This window comes from Mustelus asterias, chromosome 7 (assembly GCF_964213995.1).
Source record: "Mustelus asterias chromosome 7, sMusAst1.hap1.1, whole genome shotgun sequence".
NCBI lineage: Eukaryota > Metazoa > Chordata > Chondrichthyes > Carcharhiniformes > Triakidae > Mustelus > Mustelus asterias.
In genome coordinates, this window is record NC_135807.1 from 112880112 (window position 1) to 112907835 (window position 27724).

The window sequence follows — 27724 nt, forward strand, 5'->3', positions numbered from 1 at the left end:
TGGAGTTTGCACATTCTCCTCGTGTCTGCGTGGGTTTCCTCCGGTTTCCTCCCACAGTCCAAAGATGTGCGGGTTAGGTTGATTGGCCATGCTAAAATTGCCCCTTAGTGTCCAGGGATGCGTAGATTAGAGGGATTAGTGGGTAAAATATGTAGGGATATGGGGGTAGGGCCTGGGTGAGATTGTGGTCGATGGGCCGAATGGCCTCTTTCTGTACTGTAGGGTTTCTATGATTTCTATCTTTCAAACCTGCATTCAAAACGGGGAAAGGAATTTAACTATAGAACTGCAACAAAATCCGACAGACTGGTTGCATGTCAGCTCTATAGTTCTGATGAAAGGTCACAACCTGGAATGTTGACTATTTCTCCCTCCACAGATGCTGCCAGACTGGCCGAATATTTTCAGTATCTTCAGTTTTATTTCAGATTTACGGCATCTGTAATATTTTGCTTTTGGGTTTAAAGGTATGTTGTTTCAACTTTATGCAGTATCACAATCCCTGTAGGGGAATCGTAAATCAACAAAATCAAATTTACTAAATGATTTCAAGTGAAGGAATTAACAAAATTTCACTTTTTGTAACTATTTTAACCTGCAAATTACAGGTGAAAGAATAGGTAAATGGTACTTTCAATAAAAGATAAATTTCACTTTAAATAATCGATATAATAAAGATACGTCTTATAGCACCACAAGCATTGACATCACTCCCCAAAGACATGTAGCGCCATATGTTTTTCCAAAGTTCGCTCGGGGCAATTTAACATGTCTAATCAACCTAACCCGCACATCTTGAGTGCGGAAGGAAACCAGAGCACCCGGAGGAAACCCACGCAGGCATGAGGAGAATGTGCAAACTCCACACAGACAGACACCCAAGATTGGAATTGAACCCGGGTCCCTAGCGCTGTGAGGCAGCAGTGCTAACATTTATTTTTAAATGTTTTAATTGAAGATTTTCCATTTAACCACATAACACGGCAAACCCCCCAAATCCAGTACAATACAGAATAATAATCACAGCACATATAAATACAGAAAAGACCGGCAAATATCATTACATTTGATTCAGATCAATTACAATTTGTTGCAATCAGTGCCTCCCTTCGCATGGATAACAAAAGGATATTTTGATATCAGGATAAAAGGATAAAGCCATGAGCACATGGCACAGGCTAGCAAGAACTGAGCTACACAACGAGGGAGCCCTTGTATGGTCAAATACAACCAATTGGAGCCTAAAAAAGCATCGCAAAACATCCAAACAAAAAAGGATGACCCAGAAAGAGGGGAACCATCAGGATATTACCACAAACCCAAGACATGGTATGACAGTGTACACTCTCACATACTCATCCTCCAGACCCCACAGATAACAGGATAGTTTCCACTGACCAAGGAAAACTAAACCAGCAAGAGCAGCTTTCCTACGTATCCCACAAAGGGGAGCATCTCGGAAGAGGACAGACTACTCCTCTTTCAATATAATCTCCACATTTTCCAAATAATTTCCGAAACAGCTGCTATTCTTGCCTACACAAGGAATATTGAGACAGATTAACGAACCAATAAGCCAAGGAGCCTCACTCCACGCTTGGACTCATAGGAAACAAGCCACACCGGACATACCACTCAAGCCTCATCAGCCAGAAAATCTAACCCATTTTTCCAGCAAGGAGACCCCACCAACCAAAAGAATAATCAAGACACCCACAGACATAGTATCTTAGGCAAGACACTATCCTCCTCCTCCCGACAAAATGAGGGAAACACTAAAATTAAATATAACGTGTTGGAGCCAATATCAGCGCCCCATTTACCCAAATAATGAAAGGAATCTCGGAGAGAGAGAACACCAGGATAATACCACAGCCACAAGGCATGGTTTGACAGCGTACACTCTTGCATGCAGGATATTAGGAACAGAGCTGCATAACCTCACAGGAGAAATTGAGATAGTGCAGAGCATAAGTATCTGGGACACCCCCCCCCCCGCCCCCAAACTCAGGATTCTAAACCTCAAGGAGGAGAATTGTACAGAAGTACCCAAAAGGGAACATCTTGGGAGAGAATAATCTATTCCCTTATCTATGATATTCTCCACAGGATCCAAGAATAGAACAGATCCTCAAAGTGGCTACTACCCTAACCTACTTAGTCAAGATAAGCATAATTAAAGGAAGGGCAGCAGACTGGCCAGGAGTACTCACGTCACTGAGTAGCCACTGTCACAACCTGCGCAGCCAAGGGAAATATAGAAAACCAACCCAAGAAAGGCTAGATAACAAAGGCTTCCTCAACCATGTACTACTATTTCCCCCAACTCCAGCCATGCCAGAAGCGCCAATGACAATAAGACCTAGGGGGTGATCTTACCAAAGAAAATTTGAAGTGCTGAACAAGTGAGAAAATGGGAGTGTTTCAGGTGCCTTTTTCCAGCGAGTTGAAAAAATCCAATCTTATGACAGTGCGATTCTTGCCAGCAGGGGGACGGGGCAGAGCCTAATCATGCCAGTGAAGCCGGCTACTGAGCTCTTGGGGAGCCATTGCACAGGCACTGGGAGATCTCCTGTCATGCCCCACCAACAGACATCTGGACCCGCCACTAATCTCTCCCTGTGCCAGGCTTGCACTCTCCCCCATCCCCTGCCCATCCCGTTATAAATGCTAGGGTTACAATTTTAAAAAATTGGATAAATATCACACAACCCAGCATGCTCCCCAGTAGGGGGAAGGAGACCCACTATCCGTCCATAAGTCAAGGAACTCATGCTAGTCCTCCTGTACCACATGGAAAGACCCAAGATCGAATGTTAACAGTAACACATTTTAAACTGAGGTCTCCCCCATTCTACTGCCAGAACATACCAGTGGATGAATTCTATTATAAATAAATGGATAACCCTGAATTTCAAAGAACAACCGGCAATATATGCCTCAGTGCTCATATATCAAACACCTTAATCAGGATCAAAGGCAACACCACAAAATCAGGATTATAATCACAAGGGGAGTAGTTCAGGATTAATGATGAACTGCAGGATAATATAGCCATCCATAGAGCTTGAAAGGGCCAAAGCTTTGACAGGATTGTTGAGCGACATCAAGGATCAATTCATAGCTTTATTGAGGCCTCTGTTTTGTCATTGCCCAGAAGCCCTGGAAGAGACACATCTAGGCCCTGGCAGGTGGTGAGGTTTCATTGCGCCCAGCCCCCTCCAGCCTTTCTCAACAAAGATCAAGACAACACAAGACCAGCAATAAGGGTACATACCCAACCCAGGTCTCAAAGATTTGATACAGTATGCCTCTTTGAATTCAAAATATCCAACCTTCAAATCCAATTACGAAAGCATGGCATAAATTCAGCCAGGAATTTATCAGCACCCTTTGGGAGATGGAGTGCATGGATATTCCTCCTCCTGCCCCATCTTCCTGAATTAACCAGGATGTCCGACATACCACACAGCAGGATTTTCAAGGACCAAAGGTGAGCTCCCACCAAGGAAACTGCCCTCTAGACTGACAAGATTCTTCCCTCGGCTTCATCCATTATCATTCGGATGTTTTGCAGTTCATCAATGTGAGCACCACGATTTGTGCCAGGGAGCCGAGAACAAGGCCCTATCCCAGCCACCTCCTACTGCCTTGATCAAAAGAGAATTTTCTTGACGAGAGGTTACCCGACACCAGGTTACAGTCCAAAAGGTTTATTTGAAATCACAAGCTTTTGGAACACTGCTCCTTCACCAGGTGGAGAGAATGCCTGTAATGCCTCAGGGTCAAAGATTGTCACAGTAGCAGTACAGTAAGAAGTCTCACAACACCAGGTTAAAGTCAAACAGGTTTATTTGGTAGCACGAGCTTTTGGAGTGCTGCTCCTTAAACACTCATCTGAAAGATCGTTCTATCAAATAAACCTGTTGGACTTTAACCTCGTGTTGAAGCTTCTTACTGTGCCCACCCCAGTCCAATGCCGGCATCTCCACATCATAGTGGAGTATATTAATAGTATGGAAAATATGCAGTGAATACTTCAGGAAGTGAATAATTGCGACCAGTGTAATAGAAAGGTGAGTAATACTGGATATGAAAGCGATAGGTACTGGTATGTCAGGAGATAACTTTCTTTTTGCTCAGATACAAAATCAGCACACCCGAGCTGAAATTAAAATGTTGATAGCTTATAAATCTCAACAAAATGCCTGTTTAGGTGATAAGCTTTCAAAATTGAATGTGTGTTTCATTGGAAAAATAATGATGAACTGACTTTTTGAGGTCTAGCAGCAATACGAAATGACTTCGCAATAGCTCTCCAAGATATAATGTTGGAGAAAAGTAGGGAGATGATAGTCTGCTGGAGGATGAGGAAAAAATGGAAAATATTGCTAATATTTAGCAGTACTGAGAGAGGTAGAGGTCATGCATTGAATGCGATTAAAAAACATAGGAAGTGGGGCAACAGCATGCGGTGGGGGTAAAGCATCATTAATATGGTGATAAGAAAAGATTTCATGATGTACACCGTTAGATAAATGAAATCTTGGAATATGATCTCTCTTTAGTTCTGTTTGGATGAGGAGTCATGTTGGACTTGAAATGTAAATTCTTTCACCCTTTGCAGATGCTGTCAGACCTGAGTTTTTCTAGCACTTTGCTTTTATTTCCATTTTATACAAATTTTTTTGGGGCTCCAGCTTCCTGCAGCAGATACATATACTGCACTGATTCTTACAACACTGAAGGAGGTCATTCGGCGAATTGTGCCTGTGAAGGAGTTATCCAATTAGCCTCACTTTACTGCTCCTTCTCCATAGCTGTGTCATTTTTGATAAATATTTTCACTTGTTAGGCTGTCCATAAATCCCAGTCAATCTCACTTGAGATATTTATCTCATCACATTACTGGCTATGACAAATCCATTTATCCATACTCTCAATCAATCTATGCTCTGCACTGGCACCAACCCAAGCTGGACTTTATTTATTTTACAAGAAAATGAAGTAGAAGCACCTTTTACAAAAAAAATTACAAAATACAATACATGCATCACTCACCTCGCCATTGCAAGCCCCAGAGATTATTGTGGATAAACTCTTAAAATGTTTGGCCAAACAGTGTACACCATCCCTGTGGCCATCAAGTGATGCTACAAACGGTTTAGCAAAAATGCGATCCAGTTTGATTGCATTCAGCGCTCTAGTGTACTCCCGAGGTACTTCAAATGGATGCAGTGCAGGATCATAATTCCTTGGAACTGAATGCAGAAATGAGAGATTTAATGAATTAGGACAAAGCCAATTATTTTGCAAACAAGCTGTCTAATTAATGAAGTAAACATATCCTGTAATAGTGATAAGCCCATACTGCATACCTGCTGTTGTCCACCAATGTCATGTCATCTCCTCTCCTAGCAAGCAATATGGCTTGAAATTAATCCACAGTCTCAATGTGGATGATATTACTTCAGTACTACGTATTTAAAAAAATAATCTAGTAAATTCCTCCCTTTTATTTTCAGTTTTCTTTGCACTTCTGGTACTGGTATCTGGTAGGGGATTTTCACAATAACTTCACTGTAGTGTTAATGTAAGCCCACTTGTGGCACTAATAAATAAGCTTTAAACTTAATCTTTGCTCTCTCCTGTGAAGACTGATACAAAGCAGCTGGAGTACTTAGTATATCTGCCATTTCCAATTCCTGATTGTCATTAAGGGCTGAACAATACTCTCACCTATCATATTTCTCTTAATGTACTTACAAAAATAAAGTCAGAAAATCCTGGAAAAACTCCGGTCTGGCAGCATCTGTACGGAAAAAACAGAGCTAACATTTTTAGTCTGTTTGACTCTTCATCAGAACTAAATGAGGGGAAAAATGGATATCAGCAGTTGGGAGAGATTGCAACAAAGATGTAACAAATTTAAGAATAACAAACAGTTGGCCCGGTTTTTTGGGGAGGGATTTTGCATTGAAACGTGGGGGGTTCTGGTCATTACATTATAGGAAGGATGTGATTTGCACTAGAGAGGGTGCAGAGAAGAATTACCAGGATGCTGCCTGGGCTATAGAGTCTGTGCCATGAGCAGAGACTGGATAGGATGGGACTGTTTTTCTTGGAAAGCGAAGGTTGAGAGCGGACCTTGTATAAGATTATGAGAGGCATCGATGGGGTGGAAGAAAGGCATTTTTACCAGGGTGCATTGATTTAAGGTGATTTAAGGTAAGAGGTAGAAGAATAAGAGTTGAGGAGAAACTTTTCACCTAGAGGACAGTGGGAGTCTGGAACATACTGCCTGAAAGGGTGGTTGAGTCAGAAACTCTTGGAACATTTAAGTAGCATTTAGATATTCACTTGTACTGCTATAACCTCCAGGGCTATAGGCCAAACGCTGGAAAATTGGAGCAGTGTAGTCAGATCTTTGTTGACTGGCGTGGACATAATGGGCTGAAAGGTCTTCTGTGTTTTAAACATCTATGAATATTTTTTAAAGGATTAAGATTGAGGAGAAAGGCCACAGTCGAAAGTTCCTGAACTCAACGTTGTATCCTGAGGGTTAGGTTATAACGTGTCTAATCGGAAGATGAGGAGATGCTGTTCCTTCACCTTGTATTGGGCTTCACTGGAGCATTGCAGCAGGCCAGGGACAGACATGCGGGCATGAGAGCAAGGTGATGAGTTAAAATGGCAAGCAACAGGAAGGTTGGTCATGCTTGCAGACCGAGTGAAGCTGTTCCTCAATGCAGTCACTCAGTCTGCATTTAGACTCCCCAATGTAGAGGACACCGCAAATACAGTAGACCAACGTGGTGGTGCAAGTGAACCTGTAAAGTGTATTTGGGCCTTGAATGGTGAAGGGGAAGGAGGTACATGCACGCAAACAGCAGGCAATCTGTTTCTTATTCTTGTTGCAATCTCTCCCAGCTACATACAGTATTATATCTGACACATTTTTCCTCTTTTAGTTCTGAGGGACTAATGGATGTCAAATGGACCCGAAACATTAACTCTGGCTTCTCTCCCTACAGTTGCTCCCAGACCTGCTGAGCTTTTCTAGCAGTCTCCGCTTTGGTTTCAGATTCCAGAATCCACAGTAATTTGCTTATTTTAGTATTAAAATAAAGTATTTGCCGTCCATTGATAAAGGTGGTTTAACCAAATTCATTTATTTCTTATCAAGCATGAACGTATTGATTCTAGTCATTGGAGAAAAACATGGTAGATCCACAGAATAATTATGAAGATTGGTGGAGTTGCTGATAGTTCTGGGGATTGTCAGAGGATACAACAGATATAGATAGATTGGAGACTTGGGCACAGAAATGGCAGATGGAATTTAATCCGGACAAATGCGAGGTGATGCATTTTGGAGCATTAAATTCAGGTGTGAATTATACTGTAAATGGCAGAATCCTTAGGAACATTAACAGTGGCAACATAGGCGGCCGAGGTGAACAAGGCGGCATATATGGCATGCATGTCTTCATTAGCTAAGGCACTGAGTACAGGAGTTGGGAAATCATGGTGCAGTTATATAAAACCTTGGTTAGGCTGCATTTGGAGTATTGCGTGCAGTTCTGGTCACCACACTACCAGAAGGACGTGGGAGCTTTGGAGAGAGTGCAAAGAAGGTTTGCAGGATGTCACCTGGTCTCGAGGGCGTTGACTCCGAGGAGAGGTTGAATAAACTAGGATTGTTTTCACTGGAAAGATGGAGGCTGAGGAGAGACCTGATCGAGGTCTTCACCTGACAAAGGAGCAGTGCTCCGAAAACTTGCGATTTCAAATAAACCTGGACTATAACCTGTCTCAAAATTATGAGAGACATAGACAGGATGGATAGTCAGATGCTTTTTCCTAGGGTGGAAGTGTCAATTACAAGGGAGCACAGGTTCAAGATGAGAGGGGGAAGTTTAAGGGAGACGTGCGGGAAAAGTTTTTCATGCAGTGGTGGGTGTCTGGAACGCGCTACCAGAGGTGGTGGTGGAAGCAGGCACATTAGCAACATTTAAGAGGCATCTGGATGGGTACATGAATAGGGAGGGAACAGACGGATATGGTTTAAGTAAGGACAAAAGGTTTTTTTTTAGTTTAGTTAGGGCATCATGATTGGCACAGGTTTGGAGGGCCTGTTCCTGTGCTGAACTTTCTTTGTTCTTCGTACTCAAAGCAGGAAGAAAATGCAAGACATTGGTGAGAGTTTCCATAGATCTCCAGGTGGCTGTAATAAAGTAGCAAATGTTTAGATTGATGGGGAAGATTGCGTATCCCAAAAACTGTAAATTTCAAATGTGCTTTCTGAATAATCTTCTGGGACAATATTTCTCAATGAAGGAAGCGACCAGGCCATCTTAGATTCAATAATGAGTAAAAAGCCAGAATTAGTAAATAATCTAACAGAAGGAAACATCAAGTTAACAGTGACTATGATACGGTAAACTAACTGTTGGCCTTTATCTCAAAGGGACTCGAATATAAAAAGGGATGGAAAGTATGTTACAGCTGTTCAGGACTCTAGTTGGACTCCACCTCAGGAAGGATACACTGCCTTTGGAGGGGTACAGCACAGACACCAGAATAATAGTAGAGCTTTGGGGGAGAGGGGGGGGGGGTTTAAATATAGAAGACGATTAAGGGATCATCTAAATGGACTATTTAAGATGATTAAAGGATTTGTCGGGGTATAGCAAGAGCGAGAGAAATTATTTCTTCTGGTGGGACAATCCAGAATATAATCTTATAGTTACAAGTTGGCCATTCATGACAAGGTCAGAAAGCACAAAAGGCAGTGGAAATCAAGAATTCCCTCCCTAAAATCTGCTGATCCTATAGATCAACTGAAATTTTCAAAACCAAGATCGGTAGATTTTCATTAGGCAACGGTATTAAGGGCTTCAGACCTAAAGCAAGTAAATGGAGCTAAGATACGGATCAGCCCGTGGATAAACTAAATGACCGAACAAACTCGAGAGAAAGAAAATGCAGCGTACTGGAAAAAATAACACTGTCCAAGTTTCATTGAGATCATAATAAAATTACACATCTATTCTTAATTCAAAATTTGATGTGTGCTGGATTAAAAATCGAATTATGCATATGTACAAATGAAGCAAATTTTACAAAAACGCATACCAAAATATTATACGAATTTAGTTCTGCCTTTCTTGTGTGTATTTCACATAATTATTCATAGGCTCTCACCCTTGCAATTCCCCCAGTGCAACCCCACCTTTGTTGCAAAATCACAGAATCTAACAACACAGGAGGATGACATTCAGTCCTTTATGCCTTCATCACATCATTAGCAGAGTTCTCCAATTAGTCCCACACTTCACCCCTACTGTTTCCCCAAAGCCCTGCAATTTTCTTCCCTTTGGGTATTTACTCCATTGCCTTTTGAAAGTTACGACTGATTCTTCTTCCACTACTCTTTCAGGCTGTGCATTGCAGATTGTAACAATGCTGAAAAAAATTCTCACCTCTGGTTCTTTTGCCAATTGCCCTAAATTGGTGGTCTCTGTTTGCCAACTCTCCTGCCACTGGAAACAGTAGTCATTATACATTCTATTAATGATTTTGTATGCCTCTATTAAATCACTTCATATCCTTCACTGCTCTAAAGGAGAATAACCCAAACTTCTTGCTTCCAGGTCACAGAAGTCCCTCATCCCTGTTATTCTAGTAAATCTTTTAAAGTGTTTGTTGCACATCCCAATTACCCTGGAGAATGATGATGAGCCACCATTTTAAACCACTGCAGTCCCTATGGTGTGCAGTAGGGATTCCATGAACATGATGTTAAGTAGCAGGATGCCTTTGTTGGGACAGTCACTTTCATCTCCTGCATACTAAGTTACAGAGAAGAGTTTTGGGTCGGTGGAGGAGGGGTGCAGAGGTATGAAAGTTGTCCCAAGACAGCATCGGGTGAAATTTCCAGCTGTAGAAATAAAATGTAATTTAGATTTATTTCTTTTACACCCATGGTGCTGCTAGGAAGCGTTTCAAAAAATATGACTCAGTGATAGTGAAAGAAAGGTGATGTAGTTTCAAGTCAGGCAGTTGTGTGGCTTGGAAGGGAACTTTCAGATGGTATTCCCATGCATCTACTGCCCTTGTCTAAGGGCTTGGAATGTGCTGCCTGTGGCAGTGGTTAGCTCTGCTGTCTCAGTGCCAGGGAGCCGGCTTCAATTCCAGCCTTGGGTGACTGTGTGGAGTTTGCATGTTCTCCCCATGTCTGCGTGGATTTCTTCCGGGTGCTCTGGCTTTCTCCCAGAGTCCAATGAAATGCAGGTTAGGTGGACTGGTCATGATAAATTGCCCCTTAGATATATATAGGTTAGAGGGATTTGCGGGATAAAATGTGTGGTTACAGTGATAGGGTCATGAGGACAGGGCCTGGGCAAGAGTTGGTGCAGACCTGATGGGCAGAATGGCCTCCCTTCTGCACTGTGGCATTCAATGGTGACGAAGTGGAAATAGTCGAGAGCTTCAGGTTTCTAGATCATCAACCTATCCTGGTCCCTCCAAGCTGACGCTATAGTTAAGAAAGCCCAACAAACACCTTGAGCTACCTCTGGTCTAGAAACTCTGGGTTTAAGCCCCACACTGAGACTTGTTGGCCTTAGAAGGAACGTCATACCATGGTTCAGCAGGTTGATAATCAGCCCAGGAACTCTTCCACCACCTCCCCACTATTACCCAAAGGGCAAAACGTGTGCGTAATCCAAAACAAAAATATTGTTACCCAGAATTTGCTTATTGGGATAAGGGAGTCACTTGAAAGGAACAATGGCTGTGGGGTAGGCTGCCTATGTGTCTCTAACTGTAACCCTCTGTGTCACAACATCTGATAACATATGTAGAATATGTGGTTAGTATCCAGAATGCACTTTGAGAATGTGGTAGAGGCAGATTCAGTTGTGGCCTTTGGGCTTTTAAAAGATTTTGACAATTGCCTGAACAGAACAAAATGCAGAGCTGCAGAGAGAAGGCAGGGCAGTTGGAGGAGGTGGGTTGCTCTTTCCACGATGGGCCGAATGGCCCTTTTCATTGCTGTAACTATCCTAAGAATACTATAGAACCCGCTAACTAGTCAAAATATCCTGGGAATGCTGGATGCTGTGCAATTTAGGTTCAACCATGCAACTGAGACTTAACTCAGCCTTTCCAGTGCAAATCTAGCTGACGGCGTGAGGGAATGAGCAGTTTCAAAAATATTAGTCATTTGACATTAAGTAAAGGCTCGCAATCATTTGCAGGTTCTGATGAGAGCCATTGTAAAAGTGGGAAATCAATCGAGGCGGCTGAGCTAGCATCATATCACAGGGTTATGATGCCACTTGAATCCCTGCATTGAGTACCAGACCCCAGGAGATGGCAGAGAATGTGCGCTGCCTCCTCCTGTTTCTCTTCCCTTTCAGTTACTGGTTGATACTCCCACCTCTGCTTGATGATTCGAACTGTTCCAAGTCATCTTGCACACAGCCTTCCAGTGCAGTTAACAGTGTTCTGATTAGTGCTAAATATATTAAATCTTTTCTCTATTTCAGTCTATCTGATTGGAAATTTCACCTTCATTCAGTGCCTCTTGTCTGCCGAGTTGTAATCGTGTTTGAATCTAATCATGGTAGGAGTCCTAAGAAATATCACCATGTTTCAGGAGTCCCTGAGTCTGATGGTTGTAGCTTCAAGTCCTGTGAATAACTGTGAAGCCCTGCCTCCCTGTCCTGGTGATTCAGGTAGATGTTTAAAGTTCAATGGAACAACTCGAAGATGATCAGGGTGTTCTTCTTGCGCCTTGGCCAACACTTTCCTCCTCAATGAACATCACTGTTTCTGTGGGATTTGTCTGATTCGTAAGCTGCTGCAGTATTGGCTTTCCTGGAAAAGCCGCTATTTTAAAGTGATGTGAAGCAATTGAAGAGGTTTCTAGGAAAGAAGATGAATTGCTATATAAACTTATTAAAATAATATAGCGTCTGTGTTGTATGTCAGATTGCAGTGTTGTGTTACAGTGTGTGGGGCTGTAATGTCTGTGTTATGGTGTGTGGAGCAATGCCTGTGTTACAGTGCATCAAGTTGTAATGCCCGTGTTACAATACATCATGCTGTAATACCTATGTTACAGTGCATCAGGCTGTAATATGCATGTTAAAGTGTATCAGACTGTAATGTCTCTATTGCAGTGTTAGGTTATGTTTGTGTTACTGTATGTTGGAATGCGTCAATGTTACAGGCTCTGGGACTCTAATGTCTGTGCTGTAATGTCTGCGTTACAATGTGTCTGGCTGTAATATATGTGTTACAGTGTGTTAGGATGTATTGTCCGTGTTACAATGAGTCAGGTTGTGCCAGTGTTACTGTGTGTCAGGCTGTAATGCCTGTATTGCATTGTGTTAGGTTGTTGTGCTGTAATGAGTGTTACAGGATGTTGGGTTTTGTCTGTGTTAGTGTGTTGGGCTGTAATGTTTGTGTTACAGTGCGTTGGGCTGTAATGGCCGTTAACAGTGTATCATGCTGTAATGTCCATGTTACGGTGTGTCTGGCAGTAATGTCTCTATTGTAGTGTGTTAGGTTATGTTTGTTTTACTATATGTTGGAATGTGTCTATGTTACAGGGTGTGGGACTGTAATGTCTGTGGTACAGGGTGTTGGGTTATAATGTATGCCCGTGTGTCGGGTTGAATGTCTGTGTTACTGTGTCAGGCTGTAATATCTGTGTTACTGTGTGTCAGGCTGTAATATCTGTGTTACTGTGTCAGGCTGTAATGTCTGTGTTACAGTGTGTCAGGCTGTAATGTCTGTGTTAGTGTGTCAGGCTGTAATGTCTGTGTTACAGTGTGTCGGGCTGTAATGTCTGTGTTACTGTGTCAGGCTGTAATGTCTGTGTTACAGTGTGTCAGGCTGTAATGACTTACAGTGCTTTGTGTAATTATAATTAGCTCATACAGTAACTCTTCTCATTGTATTAAAAAATTGGATATGTAGTACAGTTCCGGGCACCACGATGTGGGAATGAAATCAAGGTCTTGGAGACGCTGAAGAGGAGATTTACTACAATGGTACAAGGAATGAGAGACCTCACTTATACAGAGAGACTGGAGTAACTCAGATTGTTCTCCTTAGAACAGAGAATTTAGTGGAGAAGTTTTTAAATACAGTAAATAAAGAGAAACTGCCTTCAGTGACAGAAGGGACAGTAACGAGGGTTACAGATTTGAGATTGGCAAAGAACCAGAGGCGACATGAAGAAACATTTTTACACAGCGAGCTCTTGCAATCTGAAACACACTGCCTAAAAAGAGTGAAAGTAGACCCCAAAACAACCACCAAACCAGAACTGAATAAATACTTCAGAGAGAAATATGACAAGTTTGTGGGCAAAGAACAGGGTCCTTTAGATAGCTCTATCAGAGACATGTTGGGCCAGATGGCCTCCAGGTAGGCTGTTATTCTATGATTTTAATCTAATCCCATGTGATCCCTTTTTCCATCGATTCTCAGTATAAAAGGTAAATAAAAACATTTACTCTCCAGACATACAGCTGTCACTCTCTCAGACATCTCCTAGCCTGTCTATCCACTAACTTAAACTTTCTAGCTGATAATCAGCCTGAGAAAATACAGGCATTAGCAAATGTTTCCTAGGGCAGAACAACACTAGTTGTTTAATTGATAAAGAAAGAAGATGCCTTTATATAGTTGCTTTTATCATGTCTTCTACATATTCTAAACCGGAGAATTACTTTTGAAGTACGACCACTGTTGTTTTATAGGCAAAAGTGGCAGTTAAAAATCCCATAAACAGAAACGAACGAATGACCAGATAATTAGCTTTGCTGACGATGGGTGGAAAGGTAAACTGTGGGTAGGACACAGAAGAGAGATAGACAGGTAGTTCTTGGTGAGTGTCTGGAACAAGCTGCCAGTGGTAGTAGTAGAGGCGGGTACAATTTTGTCTTTTAAAAAGCTTTTAGACAGTTACATGGGTACGATGGGTAGAGAGGGATATAGGCCAAATGCGGACAATTGGGACTAGCTTAGGGGTTTAAAAAAAAGGGCGGCATGGACAAGTTGGGCTGAATGGCCTGTTTCCATGCTGTAAACCTCTATGACTCTATAACACCTCTGCTTTCTCAGGAGACCAAGGAAAATCAGCATGTCTGCGATGACTCAATTTCTACAGATGCACCATAGAAAGCATCCTTTCCAGATGTATCACAGCTTGGTATGGTTCCTGCTCTGACCAAGGCCGTAAGATACAAGTAGTTGTGAACATGGCCCAGTCCATCACGCAAACCAGCCTCCTATCCATCGATTCCCATCTACACTTCCGGCTGCCTCGGAAAAGCAGCCAGCATAATCAAGAACCCTAAGAGTCCAAAGATGTGCGGGTTAGGTTGATTGGCCATGCTAAAAAAAAAATTGCCCCTTAGTGTCCTGAGATGCGTAGGTTAGAGGGATTAGTGGGTAAAATATGTAGGGATATGGGGTAGGGACTGGGTGGGATTGTGGTCGGTGCAGACTCGATGGGCCGAATGGCCTCTTTCTGTACTGTAGGGATTCTATATTTCTACGCAACCTGGACATACTCTCTTCCACCATCTTCTGGTCGGGAAAAAGATACAAAAGTCTGAGGACACATACCAACTGACTGAAGAACAGCTTCTTCCCTGCTGCCATCAGACTTTTGAATAGACCTACCATATATTAAGCTGATTTTTCGCTACGCCCTGTGACAACACTATATTGTGCACCCTATCCTTCCCCTCTATGTACTTTATGAATGGTATGTTTTGTCTGTACAGCAAGCGAGAAACAATACTGTTCACTATATCCCAATACATATGACAATAATAAATCAAATCAAAAGGAGCCTTGGGGAGTTGCTGCAGCATATCTTGTAGATAGTACACACTGCTGCCACTGTACATCAGTGGTGAAGGACATGAATGCTTAAGGTGGTGGACAAGTGTTAATTTGTCCTGGATAGTGTCAAACTTCTTCATCCAAGCAAGTGGACAGCATTCCATCATGACTTGTACCTTATAAACAGCAGCGGAATTGTACTCCAGCACAATCTTCAACCTCATGGCCCAGCATATTCTCCACTCAACCATTTATCATCGATGGAGAGTGCAGGAGGGCATGCCAGGAGCAGCACCAGGCATACCTAAAAATGAGGTGTCAACCTGGTGAAGCTACCAAACAGGACTACTTGCATGCCAAATGGCAAAAACAGCAAGTGATAGACAGAGCTAAGTGATCCCACAAACAACAGATCAGACCCAAGCTCTGCAATCCTTCCACATCCAGTCAAGAATGGTGGTGGACAATTAAACAACTCACTGGAGGAGGAGGCTCCACAGATATCCCCATCCTCAGTGATGGAGGAGCCCAGAACATCAGTGCAAAAGATAAGGCTGAAGTATTCGCAGCAATCTTCAGCCAGAAGTGCCAAGTGGATGATCCATCTCGGCCTCCTCCAGTAGTCCCCAGCATCTCAGATGCCAATCTCCAGCCAATTCGATTCACTCCAAGTGATATCAAGAAACGGTTGGAAGGCACTGGATACTGCAAAGGCAATGGGCCCTGATAACATTCCAGCAACAGTACTGAAGACTTGTACTCCACAACTTGCCGCTCCCCTTCTAGTACAGTTACAGTTGGCATCTACCCAACAATGTGGAAAATTGTCCAAGCATGCCCTGCACACAAAAAGCAGGACAAATCCAACCCGGCCAATTAATGCCCAGTCTACTCTCGATCATCAGTAAAGTGATGGAAAGGGTCATCAACAGTGCTATCAAGCAGCACCTGCTCAGCGACATCCAGTTTGGGTTTTGCCAGGGTCACTCAGCTCCTGACCTCATTGCAGCCTTGGTTCAAAATGGACAAAACAGGGTGAGGGGAGAGTGACAGCCCTTGACATCAAGGATGCATTTGACTGAGTGTAGCATCAAGGAGCCCTACCGAACCTGGAATCAATGGGTATCAGGGGGCAAACTCTCCGCTGGTTTGAGTCATACCTGGTACATAGGAAGATGGTTGTGGAAGGTCAGTCATCTCAGCAGGAATCCCTCAGGGTAGTATCCTCGGCCGCTTCATCAATGACATTCCCTCCGTCATAAGGTCAGAAGTGGGGATGTTCGCCGATGATTGCACAATGTTCAGCACCATTCGCGACTCCTCAGATACTGAAGCAGTCCATATTCAAATGCAGCAAGATCTGGACAATATCCAAGCTTGGGCTGACAAGTGGCAAGTAACATTTGCGCCACACAAATGCCAGGCAAGGACCATCACCAATAAGAGAAACTCTAACCACTGCCCCTTGACATTCAGTGGTGAACCATCACTGAATCCCCCACTGTCAACATCCTTGGGGTTACCATTGACCAGAAACTCAACTGGACTCACCACATAAACACAGTGGCTACCAGAGCAGGTCAGAGGCTGGGAATACTGCGGCGAGTAAATCACCTCCTGACCACCCAAAGCCTATCCACCGTCTACAAGACGCAAGTCAGGAATGTGATGGAATACTCCCCACTTGCTTGGATGGGTGCAGCTCTCACAACACTTAAGCAGCTTGACACCATCCAGGACAAAACAGCCCGCTTGATTGGCGCCACATCTGCAAACATTCAATCAATCCACCACCAATGCTCAATAGCAGCAGTGTGAACTATCTACAAGATGCACTGCAGCAATTCACCAAAGATCCTTAGACAGCACCTTTCAAACCCACGTCCACTTCCATCTAGAAGGACAAAGGCAGCAGATAAATGGGAACACCGCCACCTGCAAGTTCCCCTCCAAGCCACCATCCTGGCTTGGAAATTTATTGCTGTTCCTTCGCAGTCGCTGGGTCAAAATCCTGGAATTCCCTCCCTAACAGCATTGTGGGTCAACCCACAGAACATTGACTGCAGCGATTCAAGAAGGCAGCTCACCACTACCTTCTTAAAGAGAAATAGGGATGGTCAATAAATGCTGGCCAGCCATTTATGTCCCACGAATGAATAAAAAGAAAAGATGGTGGAGAGGCTTGGGAAGTCAGGGGCGAAGTTACTCGTTGCAGAATTCACAGCTTCTGAACTACTCTTGCAGCCAGTGTTTATGCGGCTAGTCAAATTCAGTTTCTGGTCAATGGTTAAACCCCCCCCCCCAGGATGTTAAAGTGGGGAATTTAGCAATGCTAACGCCACTGAATGTCAAAAGGGGATGATTGGATTCTTCCTGAGAGATGGTCATTGCCTGGCACTTGTAGAGTGAATATTACTTGCCAATCGACAGCCCAAGTGTTGTGCAGGTCTTGCTGCATATGGACATGGACTGCTTCAGTATCCCAGGAGTCACGAATGATATTGAACAATCAACGAACATCTAACTTCTAACATAACAGGTGAGGTGCCTGAAGATTGGAGGGTGGCAAATGTTGTGGCCTTTGTTTAAAAAGGGCTGCAGGGAAAAGCCTGGGGAACTACAGACCGGTGAGCCTCAGATCTGTGGTGGGTAAGGTGTTGGAAGGTATTTTGAGAGACAGGATCTACAGGCATTTAGAGACGCAAGGACTGATTAGGGACAGTCAGCATCGCTTTGTGAGTGGAAAATCATGTCTCACAAATTTAATTGAGTTTTTTGAAGAGGTAACCAAGGCGGCAGATAAGGGCAGTGCAGTTGATGTTGTCTACATGGACTTTAGCAAGGCTTTTGACAAGGTACCGCATGGTAGGTTGTTGCATAAGGTTAAATCTCATCGGATCTAGGGTGAGATAGCTAAATGGATACAAAATTGGCTTGATGACAGAAGCCAGGGGGTGGTTGTAGAGGGTTGTTTTTCAAACTGAAGCCCTGTGACCAGCGGTGTTCCTCAGGGATCAGTGCTGGGTCCATTGTTATTTGTCATTTATGTTAATGATATGGATGAGAATATAGGAAGAAGTTTAACAACACCAGGTTAAAGTCCAACAGGTTTATTTGGTAGCAAAAGCCACACAAGCTTTCGAGGCTCTAAGCCCCTTCTTCAGGTGAGTGGGAATTCTGTTCACAAACAGAATTTATAAAGACACAGACTCAATTTACATGAATAATGGTTGGAATGCGAATACTTACAACTAATCCAGTCTTTAAGAAACAAAACAATGGGAGTGGAGAGAGCATCAAGACAGGCTAAAAAGATGTGTATTGTCTCCAGACAAGACAGTCTGGAGACAATACACATCTTTTTAGCCTGTCTTGATGCTCTCTCCACTCCCATTGTTTTGTTTCTTAAAGACTGGATTAGTTGTAAGTATTCGCATTCCAACCATTATTCATGTAAATTGAGTCTGTGTCTTTATAAATTCTGTTTGTGAACAGAATTCCCACTCACCTGAAGAAGGGGCTTAGAGCCTCGAAAGCTTGTGTGGCTTTTGCTACCAAATAAACCTGTTGGACTTTAACCTGGTGTTGTTAAACTTCTTACTGTGTTTACCCCAGTCCAACGCCGGCATCTCCACATCATGAGAATATAGGAGGCATGGTTAGTCAGTTTGCAGATGACAGCAAGATTGGTGGCATAGTGGACAGTGAAGAAAGTTACCTCGGATTGCAATGGGTCTTGATCAATTGGGCCAGTGGGCTGACGAATGGCAAATGGAGTTTAATTTAGATAAATGCGAGGTGATGCATTTTGGTAGATTGAACCAGGGCAGGACTTACTCAGTTAATGGTAGGGCGTTGGGGAGAGTTACAGAACAAAGAGATCTAGGGGTACATGTTCATAGCTCCTTGAAAGTGGAGTCACAGGTGGATAGGGTGGTGAAGGCAGCATTCGACATGCTTGGTTTCATTGGTCAGAACATTGGATACAGGAGTTGGGACATCTTGTTGAAGTTGTACAAGACATTGGTAAGGCCGCACTTGGAATACTGTGTACAGTTCTGGTCACCCTATTATAGAAAGGACATTATTAAACTACAAAGAGTGCATAAGAGATTTACTAGAATGGTACCGGGACTTGATGGTTTGAGTTATAAGGAGAGGCTGGACAGACTGGGACTTTTTTATCTGGAGTGTAGAAGGGCTGAAGGGTGATGTTATAGAGGTCTATAAAATAATGAGGGGTATAGATCAGCTAGATAGTCAATATCTTTTCCCAAAGGTAGGGGAGTATAAAACCAGAGGGCATAGGTTTAAGGTGAAATGGGAGAGATACAAAAGTGTCCAGAGGGGCAAATTTTTTTCAGAGGGTGGCGAGTGTCTGGAACAAGTTGCCAGAGGTAGTAGTAGAGGTGGGTACAATTTTGTCTTTTAAAAAGTGTTTAAACTGTTACATGGCTAAGATGGGTATAGAGGGATATGGGCCAAATGTGGGCAATTGGGACTAGCTTAGGGGTTTAAAAAATGGCGGCATGGACAAGTTGGGCCGAACGGCCTGTTTCCATGCTGTAAACCTCTATGACTCTATTATGATGGAGGAAAACCCTGGGGACCTCCATAGTATCCCTACAGTGCAGAACAAGGCCATTTGGCCCATCGAGTCTGCATCAACTCTCTGAAAGAGCATCTTACCCAGAATCGAACCTGGTTCTCTGGTGCTGTGAGACAGCAGTGCTAACTACTATGTCGCCCCTGTGGCAATGCCCTGGGCCTCATGTTTAACCTCCAACAACCACAATTGATCTTACTGCTGGGTGTGACACCCAGGAGGAGTGAATTATTGATGATGGTGATATTTGTGGAACCTCTTCAGCTTCAGATTAGTTGTTTAATTGTCCACTACCATTCATGATTGGATGTGGCAAGGCAACAGAGCTTAGAGCTCATCCATTAATTGTGAGGTCACTTAGCTCTGCCTATTGCATGCTGCTTGCCATGCAAATAGTCGTGTGCCATAGCTTTACCAGGTTGACACCGTATTATTCTGTGTACCTGGTTCTGCTCCTGGCGTGTCCTCCTGCACTTTCACTGAACCACTGAATGAGAGGTTGGAAGTTCATCTCACTGTCAAATATGAGACCAAGACTCAGCTTCAGACAGTTGGCAGGGAGGGGGATGAAATAGTAGTTACAGAACACAGCTTATGGCATTTAGTACTGGAATCTGACAGGAGTTTATAGCATGTAGTACTGGAGTTGGATAAGTGCTTATAGCATGTAGTACTGGAGTTGGATAGGAGCTTATAACTGGAGTCGGACAATCAGTTTGATACTTCAGCGCCAGTGACATTGTTGAGAGAGGGTGAGGCAGCGCTTGGTGTCATAAGCTTTCAAGTGAAAACTAAGAACTAATGTTTTTAGATGATGTCTCCGAGGGGCAGCATGTAAATGAGAAATAGAAAGGTGTTAAGAATTGATCCTTGGGGAACACCAGAGGTAATGATGTAGAAGAAGAGAAACTAATGCAGGTGGATATCTGTCTACAATAAGACAAAACAAAAATGGAAGCAGGCAGGTACTTCACACCCACCCAGGTAACAGGGTTTCAAACACCTTTTGGAAGTCAGTCATAACCACGTTAGACAACCACAGAAATTCAACTCGATCAGTTCGACATGAACCAACCTTAACAAATCTACGCTGATTCACTGATTGCCTCATGCTTGCTCAAATACTTGATCACTGATCCTGATCAGATTCTTGTAACTTCACCACAATTGATGTTTTCTTTCCTGGCACAATCTTTTGAATGTTTGGACTGAAGTCATAGAATAGAATTGTTACAGCATAGAATGTGACTATTTGGCCCATGTGCATGGCAGATGGAGTAGGTGGATAAATGTGAGGTTATCCACTTCAGTAGCAATGATAGAAAGGCAAGGTATTTTTTGCATGGGTGTAAGTTGAGAGCGATAGATACTCAGCGAGAGCTTGGTGTCCTTGTGCATCAGTTGCTGAAAGTAAGTGCGCAGGTACAGCAGGCAGTAAAGGCGGCAAATGGTATGTTGGCCTTCACAGCAAGAGGATTTGAGTATAGGAATAGGGTTTTTTTTTTAAACTGTAATTGGTGAGGCCACACCTAGAGTATTGTGTGCAGGTTTGGTGTCCCTATCTGAAGAAGGATATCCTTGCTATAGAGGGGATGCAGCGAGAGTTTATCAGGCTGATTCCTGGGATGGCAGGTTCGTCATTTGAGGAGAAACTAAGCCAGTTAGGATTATATTTATTGGAGTTTAGAAGAGTGATAGGGGATCTCATAGAAATGTATAAAATTCTAACAGGATTAGACAGGGTGGATTCAGAAAGAACGTACTCAATGGTGGGTGAGTCCAAAACTAGGGGCTGTGGTTTGAGGATAAGGGGTAAACGTTTTAGGACGGAGGTGGAGAAATTTCTTCACCCAGAGAGTGGTGACTCTCTGATCTCCATAGTTCGTGGTGAAGGTGGTGAAGAAGGCATATGGCATGCTTGCCTTTATTGGACGGGGCATAGAGTATAAAAGTTGGCATATGATGTTGCAGTTATATAGAATGTTGGTTAGGCCACATTTGGAATACTGCGTCCAGTTCTGGTCGCCACACTACCAGAAGGATGTGGAGGCTTTGGAGAGAGTGCAGAAAAGGTTTACCAGGATGTTGCCTGATATGGAGGGTATTAGCTATGAGGTGAGATTGAGTAAACTAGGGTTGTTCTCCCTGGAAAGACGGAGGTTGAGGGGTGACCTAATAGAAGTTTATAAAAAGGGCATAGATAGGGTGAACAGTTGGAAGCTTTTTCCCAGGTCAGAAATGACAAACACAAGGGGTCACAAGTTCAAGGTAAGGCGACCAAGGTTCAATAGATATGTGGGGGACGTATTTTACACAGAGGGTGGTGGGGACCTGGAATGCACTACCAAGCAAGGTGGTTGAGGCAGACACGCTAGGATCATTTAAGACTTATCTAGATAGCCACACGAACAGACTGGGAATAGTGGGATACAAACGAATGGTCTAGTTAGGAACACATGATCGGTGCAGGCTTGGAGGGCCGAAGGGCCTGTTCCTGTGCTGTATTGTTCTTTGTTCATCTCAGACACAATCTACAGAGGACCAAAGATGCCAAGAGACAGTATCAGACCAAACTAAAGTCCCAGGCTAGCCACATGGACTCCCACCGATTATGGCAAGGTCTGCAAGACGTAACAGGCTACAAAATGAAGGCATATAGAATGCCAGCAACAATGCACCCCTCCCCGTTTTGAACAAGAGGTCAGCGAGAGGACACCTTCTGCCCTGGAAGTCATGGTCAAACCGATATCCGAGGTCAACATCACAGACGTCAGATCGGACTTCTTCAAAGTCAACACTCGGAAAGTGACTGGCCTGGATGGGATACCTGGACGAGCACTCAGATCCTGCGTGGACCAGCTGTTGGGGATATTCACTGACATCTTCAATCTCTCCTTACACCGATCGGAAGTCCCTACCTGCTTCAAGAAGATGACCATCATCCCTGTACCAAAGAAAACCCAAGCTGCGTGTCTTAATGACTACCGCCTGGTGGCTCTGACATCTATCATCTCCCCTATGTACTTTATGAATGGAATGTTTTGTCTGTATAGCGTACAACAAACAATACTTTTCATTGTATACCAATACATGTGACAATAATAATTCAAATCCTGCGAATAGGTTGCCATTTTTGGGATGTCTCCTTTCCACCAGCCCCAGAATAAGGTTGATTTTATTTTATTTATTATTGTCACATATATTCAGATACAGTGAAAAGTACTGTTTCTTGCACACTATACAGACAAAGCATACCATTCATAGAGAAGGAAAGAAGAGGGTGCTGAATGTAGTGTTACAGTCATAGCTAGGGTATAGAGAAAGATCAACTTAATACAAGGTAGGTACATTCAAAGGTCTGATGGCAGCAGCTGTTCTTGAGTGGGTTGGTATGTAACCTTGGACTTTTGTATCTTTTTCCCAATGGAAGAGAATATGTTTGGGCGAGTGGTCCCTGATTACACAAGCTGCTTTTCTGAGGCAGCGGGACATGTAGACAGAGTTAATGGGTGGGAGGCTGGTTTGAGTGATGGACTGGGCTTCCTTCACAACCCTTTGTAGTTTCTTGCGGTCTTGGACAGAGCAGGAGCCATACCAAGCTACCAACTAGAAATAATGTTTTCTATGGTGCATCTGTAAAAGTTGGTGAGAGTCGTAGCGGAGATGCTGAACTTCCTTAGCCTCCAGAGAAAGTAGAGACATTGGTGGGCTTTCTTAACTATTGGATTGGCGTGGAAAGACACTCCAACCCACTCCATCTGACGAAGGAGCAGCGCTCCAAAAGCTAATGGCATTTGCTACCAAATAAACCTGTTGGACTTTTGTTGTTGTTAAAAGTCTTACTGTGGAAAGACAAGGACAGGTTGATGTGATGATCTGGACATTTAGAAACTTGAAGGCTGAATGCCGACCATGCAGCTAGTCACTCGTCCAGCCGTGTACTGTAATAACGAACCTTCCCAGTGCCCTTTTGCCGAGGCCTCCCAGACACAGGGCACATGTGGAGCTGGGCCCAGAGTTACAAACGCTGCAAACTTTCACCACCAGGCCGGTTGCCGTGAGATAAGGAGCGCCGTCAGCCACTCACCTCTCTGAATGTCGTTTTTCGTTTCCCTCACATAATCGTCCGGGTTCCGGCACAGGATTTTAACTTTCATCCTAAAAACAGGTCAGCTTCACCCGCCTGCGTTTAAATCCCGCCCGCTCCGTGCCACAATGGATTGGGGCAGGAGGCGGCCTCAGGGTCACCTGACCACCCCGTGCGCGCTGACGTTCACGCGTACTGGAGTGCGAACAGGATCGTGCCTTACGTCATCACGCAGGGGATTTACGTCAGCGCGCTCGCCGTTGGGCGCGTGCGCGGCGGTTGCTTGCTCTGATCTTTCTCTGCCCGTCCCCCGAACCATTCGTCTCTCCCTCCCCAGGGTCCTTCTGAACGAACAACGGTGCCGCCCTGAGGATGTCCTCGGGAGCCGGGCAGGCCCCCGACCCCGATCTAAGTTGGACGGCGGCGGCGCTGAGACTTTGCCGCCTGGTGAAGTATGAAAATTTGGTGGCCGGCATCAGCGGCGGGGTGGTGTCCACGCTGGTGCTGCACCCGCTCGATCTGGTCAAGATCAGGTTCGCAGGTAAAACCTGGCGCCGAGCTTCCGAATGTCTCTCCGCCAGAGCAACAGTCAGCAGCGGCCATAGCGACTCTGTGAAGGCACGGGGTTAGTCAGCAGGTGTTCTGGAGGACACCTGTGAGCAGAATGAAAAGATTGGCTTAGGGCAGGCGGCTCAGAGATGGGGATGAGGGCGTGAAGGACAGGATGATGTGTGATGGTGCATCAGTCAGCTGCTCCTCCACCCCAGGGTGACATCCAAAGATATGCAGGTTAGGTATATTGGTCATGCTAAGTTGTCCCTTAGTGTTCCAAGATGTACGGGGTAAATATGTGAGGATAGGGCCTGGGTAAAATGCACTGTCAGAGAATTGGTGCAAACCCGATGGGCCAATTCTATGACCTACCCAGGATCGTCAGTTTCTGCCATGGGCCTTCATCTGATAGTACAGACTGATACTTGATCCACAGATCTTTGGGAATAGGGGACAAGATGTCCCACGACATTGTGGGATCCGGGTGCAGGACTTGCTTCTTTCTCTTCCCTGTTGCCATTCTGCCTTATCATTCAGGTGTAGGGATTCAAAGTGACTTGATGGACAAGTTGTTGCCATTCTGAATGATTGGAAGAAAATTCTTCCCAGTCATTAAGCTCAGTGCTGCTGTGCTTCAAGGAGCTCATCAGATTGATTTTGAAATGCTTTCATTGTTCCCACTAGTATGTGGTGGGAGAGATGGTTTTGGCCATCCAGACTCTGTCTGGTCTATCAAAGTTGATTTTGCAAGTATTTTGCCTGAATGCTTGTGGAGCTGGCTTCAAGAAGGACATTAAAACTTTTTGATTCCCTTTGAGGCATTGCTCATGGAATTTCTCTAGCACTCTTGCATGTCACTAATGCACTGTCCAAGTCTCACTGCAGTATAGGACCGGGTGACAACAACTGTTCAGTTCACAAGGATTTTTGTTGATTGGGGTGGACTTTGTTCTCAAATACACATTGCCACGTTTTGTAGAAGGGGTGATAGATCTCCTCATTGACGATTGACTTTTGAGAGAGGTGCCTGTCAAGGTGTGGGACATGCTCAACTTTTTCCAGAGTCAATCCTTCTACATATATGGGAGGTGGACTATTTGACTGACCAGGTATGAGTTGATACATGAGTTTTGTTTTGGCAGCGCTCCAGGAAAAGCCAAGTTTGAAGTGGTTTGAAAATCTGGTACAGAGTGGGACAAAGACACTGCAATGATCAGCAGATTGTAGATCATGTATATTCATGGTGGTCAGTTTAATTTTAGAGGTTAAAGAGTTTTCTATCTGAAGTTTTTAATACTGACACCAAAGGCCAGTTGAACTTTGAGATAAATAGACCCTGGAATTCTGACAGGAGTCAAAATCAGTTTTATTTTCCCGAGGGCTGTTCTTGAGATTTTCTCAAGGGCTGCCCTTTTGTTCTCGCTACTTTATTAAGTGATGCAGTCACATAGTAGCACTAGCTTCTCGATTTCTTTTTTTAAAAGATTTACTTCTTTAGGTAGATAAGAGAGCACACATACCAAAGACTAGGTATAAATTAAATACCTAGTATTTAGGGCGGCACGGTAGCACAGTGGTTAGCACTGCTGCTTCACAGTTCCAGGGACCTGGGCTCGATTCCCGGCTTGGGTCACTGTCTGTGTGGAGTTTACACATTCTCCTCTTGTCTGTGTCGGTTTCCTCCGGATGCTCCGGTTTCCTCCCACAGTCCAAAGATGTGCGGGTTAGGTTGATTGGCCGTGCTAAAATTGCCCCTTAGTGTCCTGAGATGCGTAGCTTAGAGGGATTAGCGGGTAAATATGTAGGGATATGGGGGTAGGGCCTGGGTGGGATTGTGGTCGGTGCAGACTCGATGGGCCAAATGGCCTCTTTTTGCACTGTAGGGTTTCTATGATTCTATGAAATCTTTTACCTTGGAATCCATATTAAATAATACAAAAATTCTGATAATTTCCAGAATGAAACTTTTTTGCCCATTTGCAATTGCACAAACTTGTCAATACATTAAAAAAAAGGACAGAGTCCAGTGTTGTCCAACTCTTTGTTTTGGCATTGACCTGGAGGAGATCAACCCATGATTGCTTGATTTAATAACAACAGTAGGAAACGATAAGCAAGATCTTTTTTAATAAATATTTTGTTTTACAAATGTGAGCCTTAAATTTGAAAGAGTAATTGAATAGTGTAGGTTAGATGGGCTTTAGATTGGTTTCACTGGTCGGCGCAACATTGAGGGCCGAAGGGCCTGTACTGCGCTGTAATGTTCTATGTTCTATGTTTAAAAGTTAAGCCAAGGTGGATGGGGGAGGGGCATCAAAGGAAGTTCAACTTACCAGGACTTTGCCCCCCACAGATAAAGTCTCCAGTTGATTCTGGATATTTATTAATTTTTTGGAGAATAACTCCCCATCCTGGAAGTCTGAGGGGAGGGGGGGTAGATAATGATCAACTTTAAGCTAAGATTCAGATAATGTTGCCAATATTTGTTGAAGTATGTATGTAAAGTGAAAGAGCATGGTTGAGGGAGGGCCAAAGAAAAAGATTGAAGATGTTTGGACAGTAAACTTGAGCATGGTGGCAGAGTGAGACACAAGACTGCAGTGGAGCTGCTTTCACCTTCCGAGTCATTGACAGCTTGGCAGACCAACCTGCAGCCAGGAGGGATGGCCCGACTATTGATATGACCCAAAAATCTGACATAACTTACATGTGCTCCCACATCCTCTAATGCTAACCACTGCAATTGGATAATCTGGATCTATCTGATTAGCACTCATGTTTCAGTAGGTTGTTAGTGGCTTTACCTTTGATGCTGATGTGGTTCTTCAGGACCGATTTGAAAAGCTGATGGGCAGCCCAGATAATGTGGAGTGCCACCGCCGCCGCTCTGATGTTCTGGCTTATGTGTTGCCCACTTACTTTCTTGCTGCTACTCAAATCACAGGCTGTTTCTCTCTAGATAGGCTCACTAGTGAGATGGAATAGAGCCAACAACAGCAAACATGGAAGAAAGAAACAGTCTGTGTTGGCAGGAGCGAAACAGCCTATGTTGGCAGGAACAGTTCCTCACAGATTCTGTCACTTCCATGTGTGGGGGCGATGTTTCTCTCATTTACGCTGTGATTAAATTTCCCTAGGTTTTGTGGGATTTTTCAGGGCACATTTGCCTACTTCCCCTGTGTGTTTTGCACCCAGTTGAGATCCGGTATCTCGGGTTCATGTCACACTATTTGTAACCCCCAAGACTTGCCTGGGCTTGCAAAATCTCACTAACTGTCCTGGTTTGAGACACTCCTCTTTAACCTCCACTTAACCTTCTCTCCATTCGCATTGTCTGTACCTGTAAAGACTTGATTACCTGTTAAGACTCACATTCCAACCATTATCTTGTAATTGAGTTTGTATCTATATATGCCCCTTTTGTGAACCAAATCCTGAGCTCACCTGATGAAGGGGCAGTGCTCCAAAAGCTTGTGCTACCAAATAAACCTGTTGGACTTTAACCTGGTGTTGTGAGACTTCTTACTGTGCCTACCTCAGTCCAACGCTGGCATCTCCACATCATGTTTTGAACACTGGTGAGGTCGATTGTAAATAGTATGGGG

General features: G+C 43.9%; 3 protein-coding genes across 4 annotated transcripts in view; 1 reads left to right on the forward strand and 2 right to left on the reverse strand.

Moving 5' to 3' along the window:
• Positions 1–24088, reverse strand: part of dcaf13 (ddb1 and cul4 associated factor 13) — a 100451-nt gene extending 76363 nt beyond the window's left edge. For both annotated transcript variants that reach the window (XM_078216694.1, XM_078216693.1), the window contains exons 1-2: positions 23568–24088; positions 5062–5261 (exon numbers count right to left, since the gene is read on the reverse strand). In XM_078216694.1, the coding sequence (XP_078072820.1) occupies positions 5062–5261; positions 23568–23637 (270 nt within the window). In that variant the 5' untranslated portion in view covers positions 23638–24088. The remainder of the gene's footprint in view (positions 1–5061; positions 5262–23567) is intronic.
• Positions 1–27724, reverse strand: part of LOC144495898 (frizzled-6-like) — a 459271-nt gene that overhangs the window by 289447 nt on the left and 142100 nt on the right. The gene's annotated exons all lie outside the window — the stretch shown is intronic.
• The window catches only part of LOC144495901 (solute carrier family 25 member 32-like), a 35621-nt gene continuing 31714 nt past the window's right edge, over positions 23818–27724 (forward strand). The window contains exon 1 of the mRNA XM_078216695.1: positions 23818–24108. Within this exon, the coding sequence (XP_078072821.1) occupies positions 23940–24108 (169 nt within the window). The 5' untranslated portion in view covers positions 23818–23939. The remainder of the gene's footprint in view (positions 24109–27724) is intronic.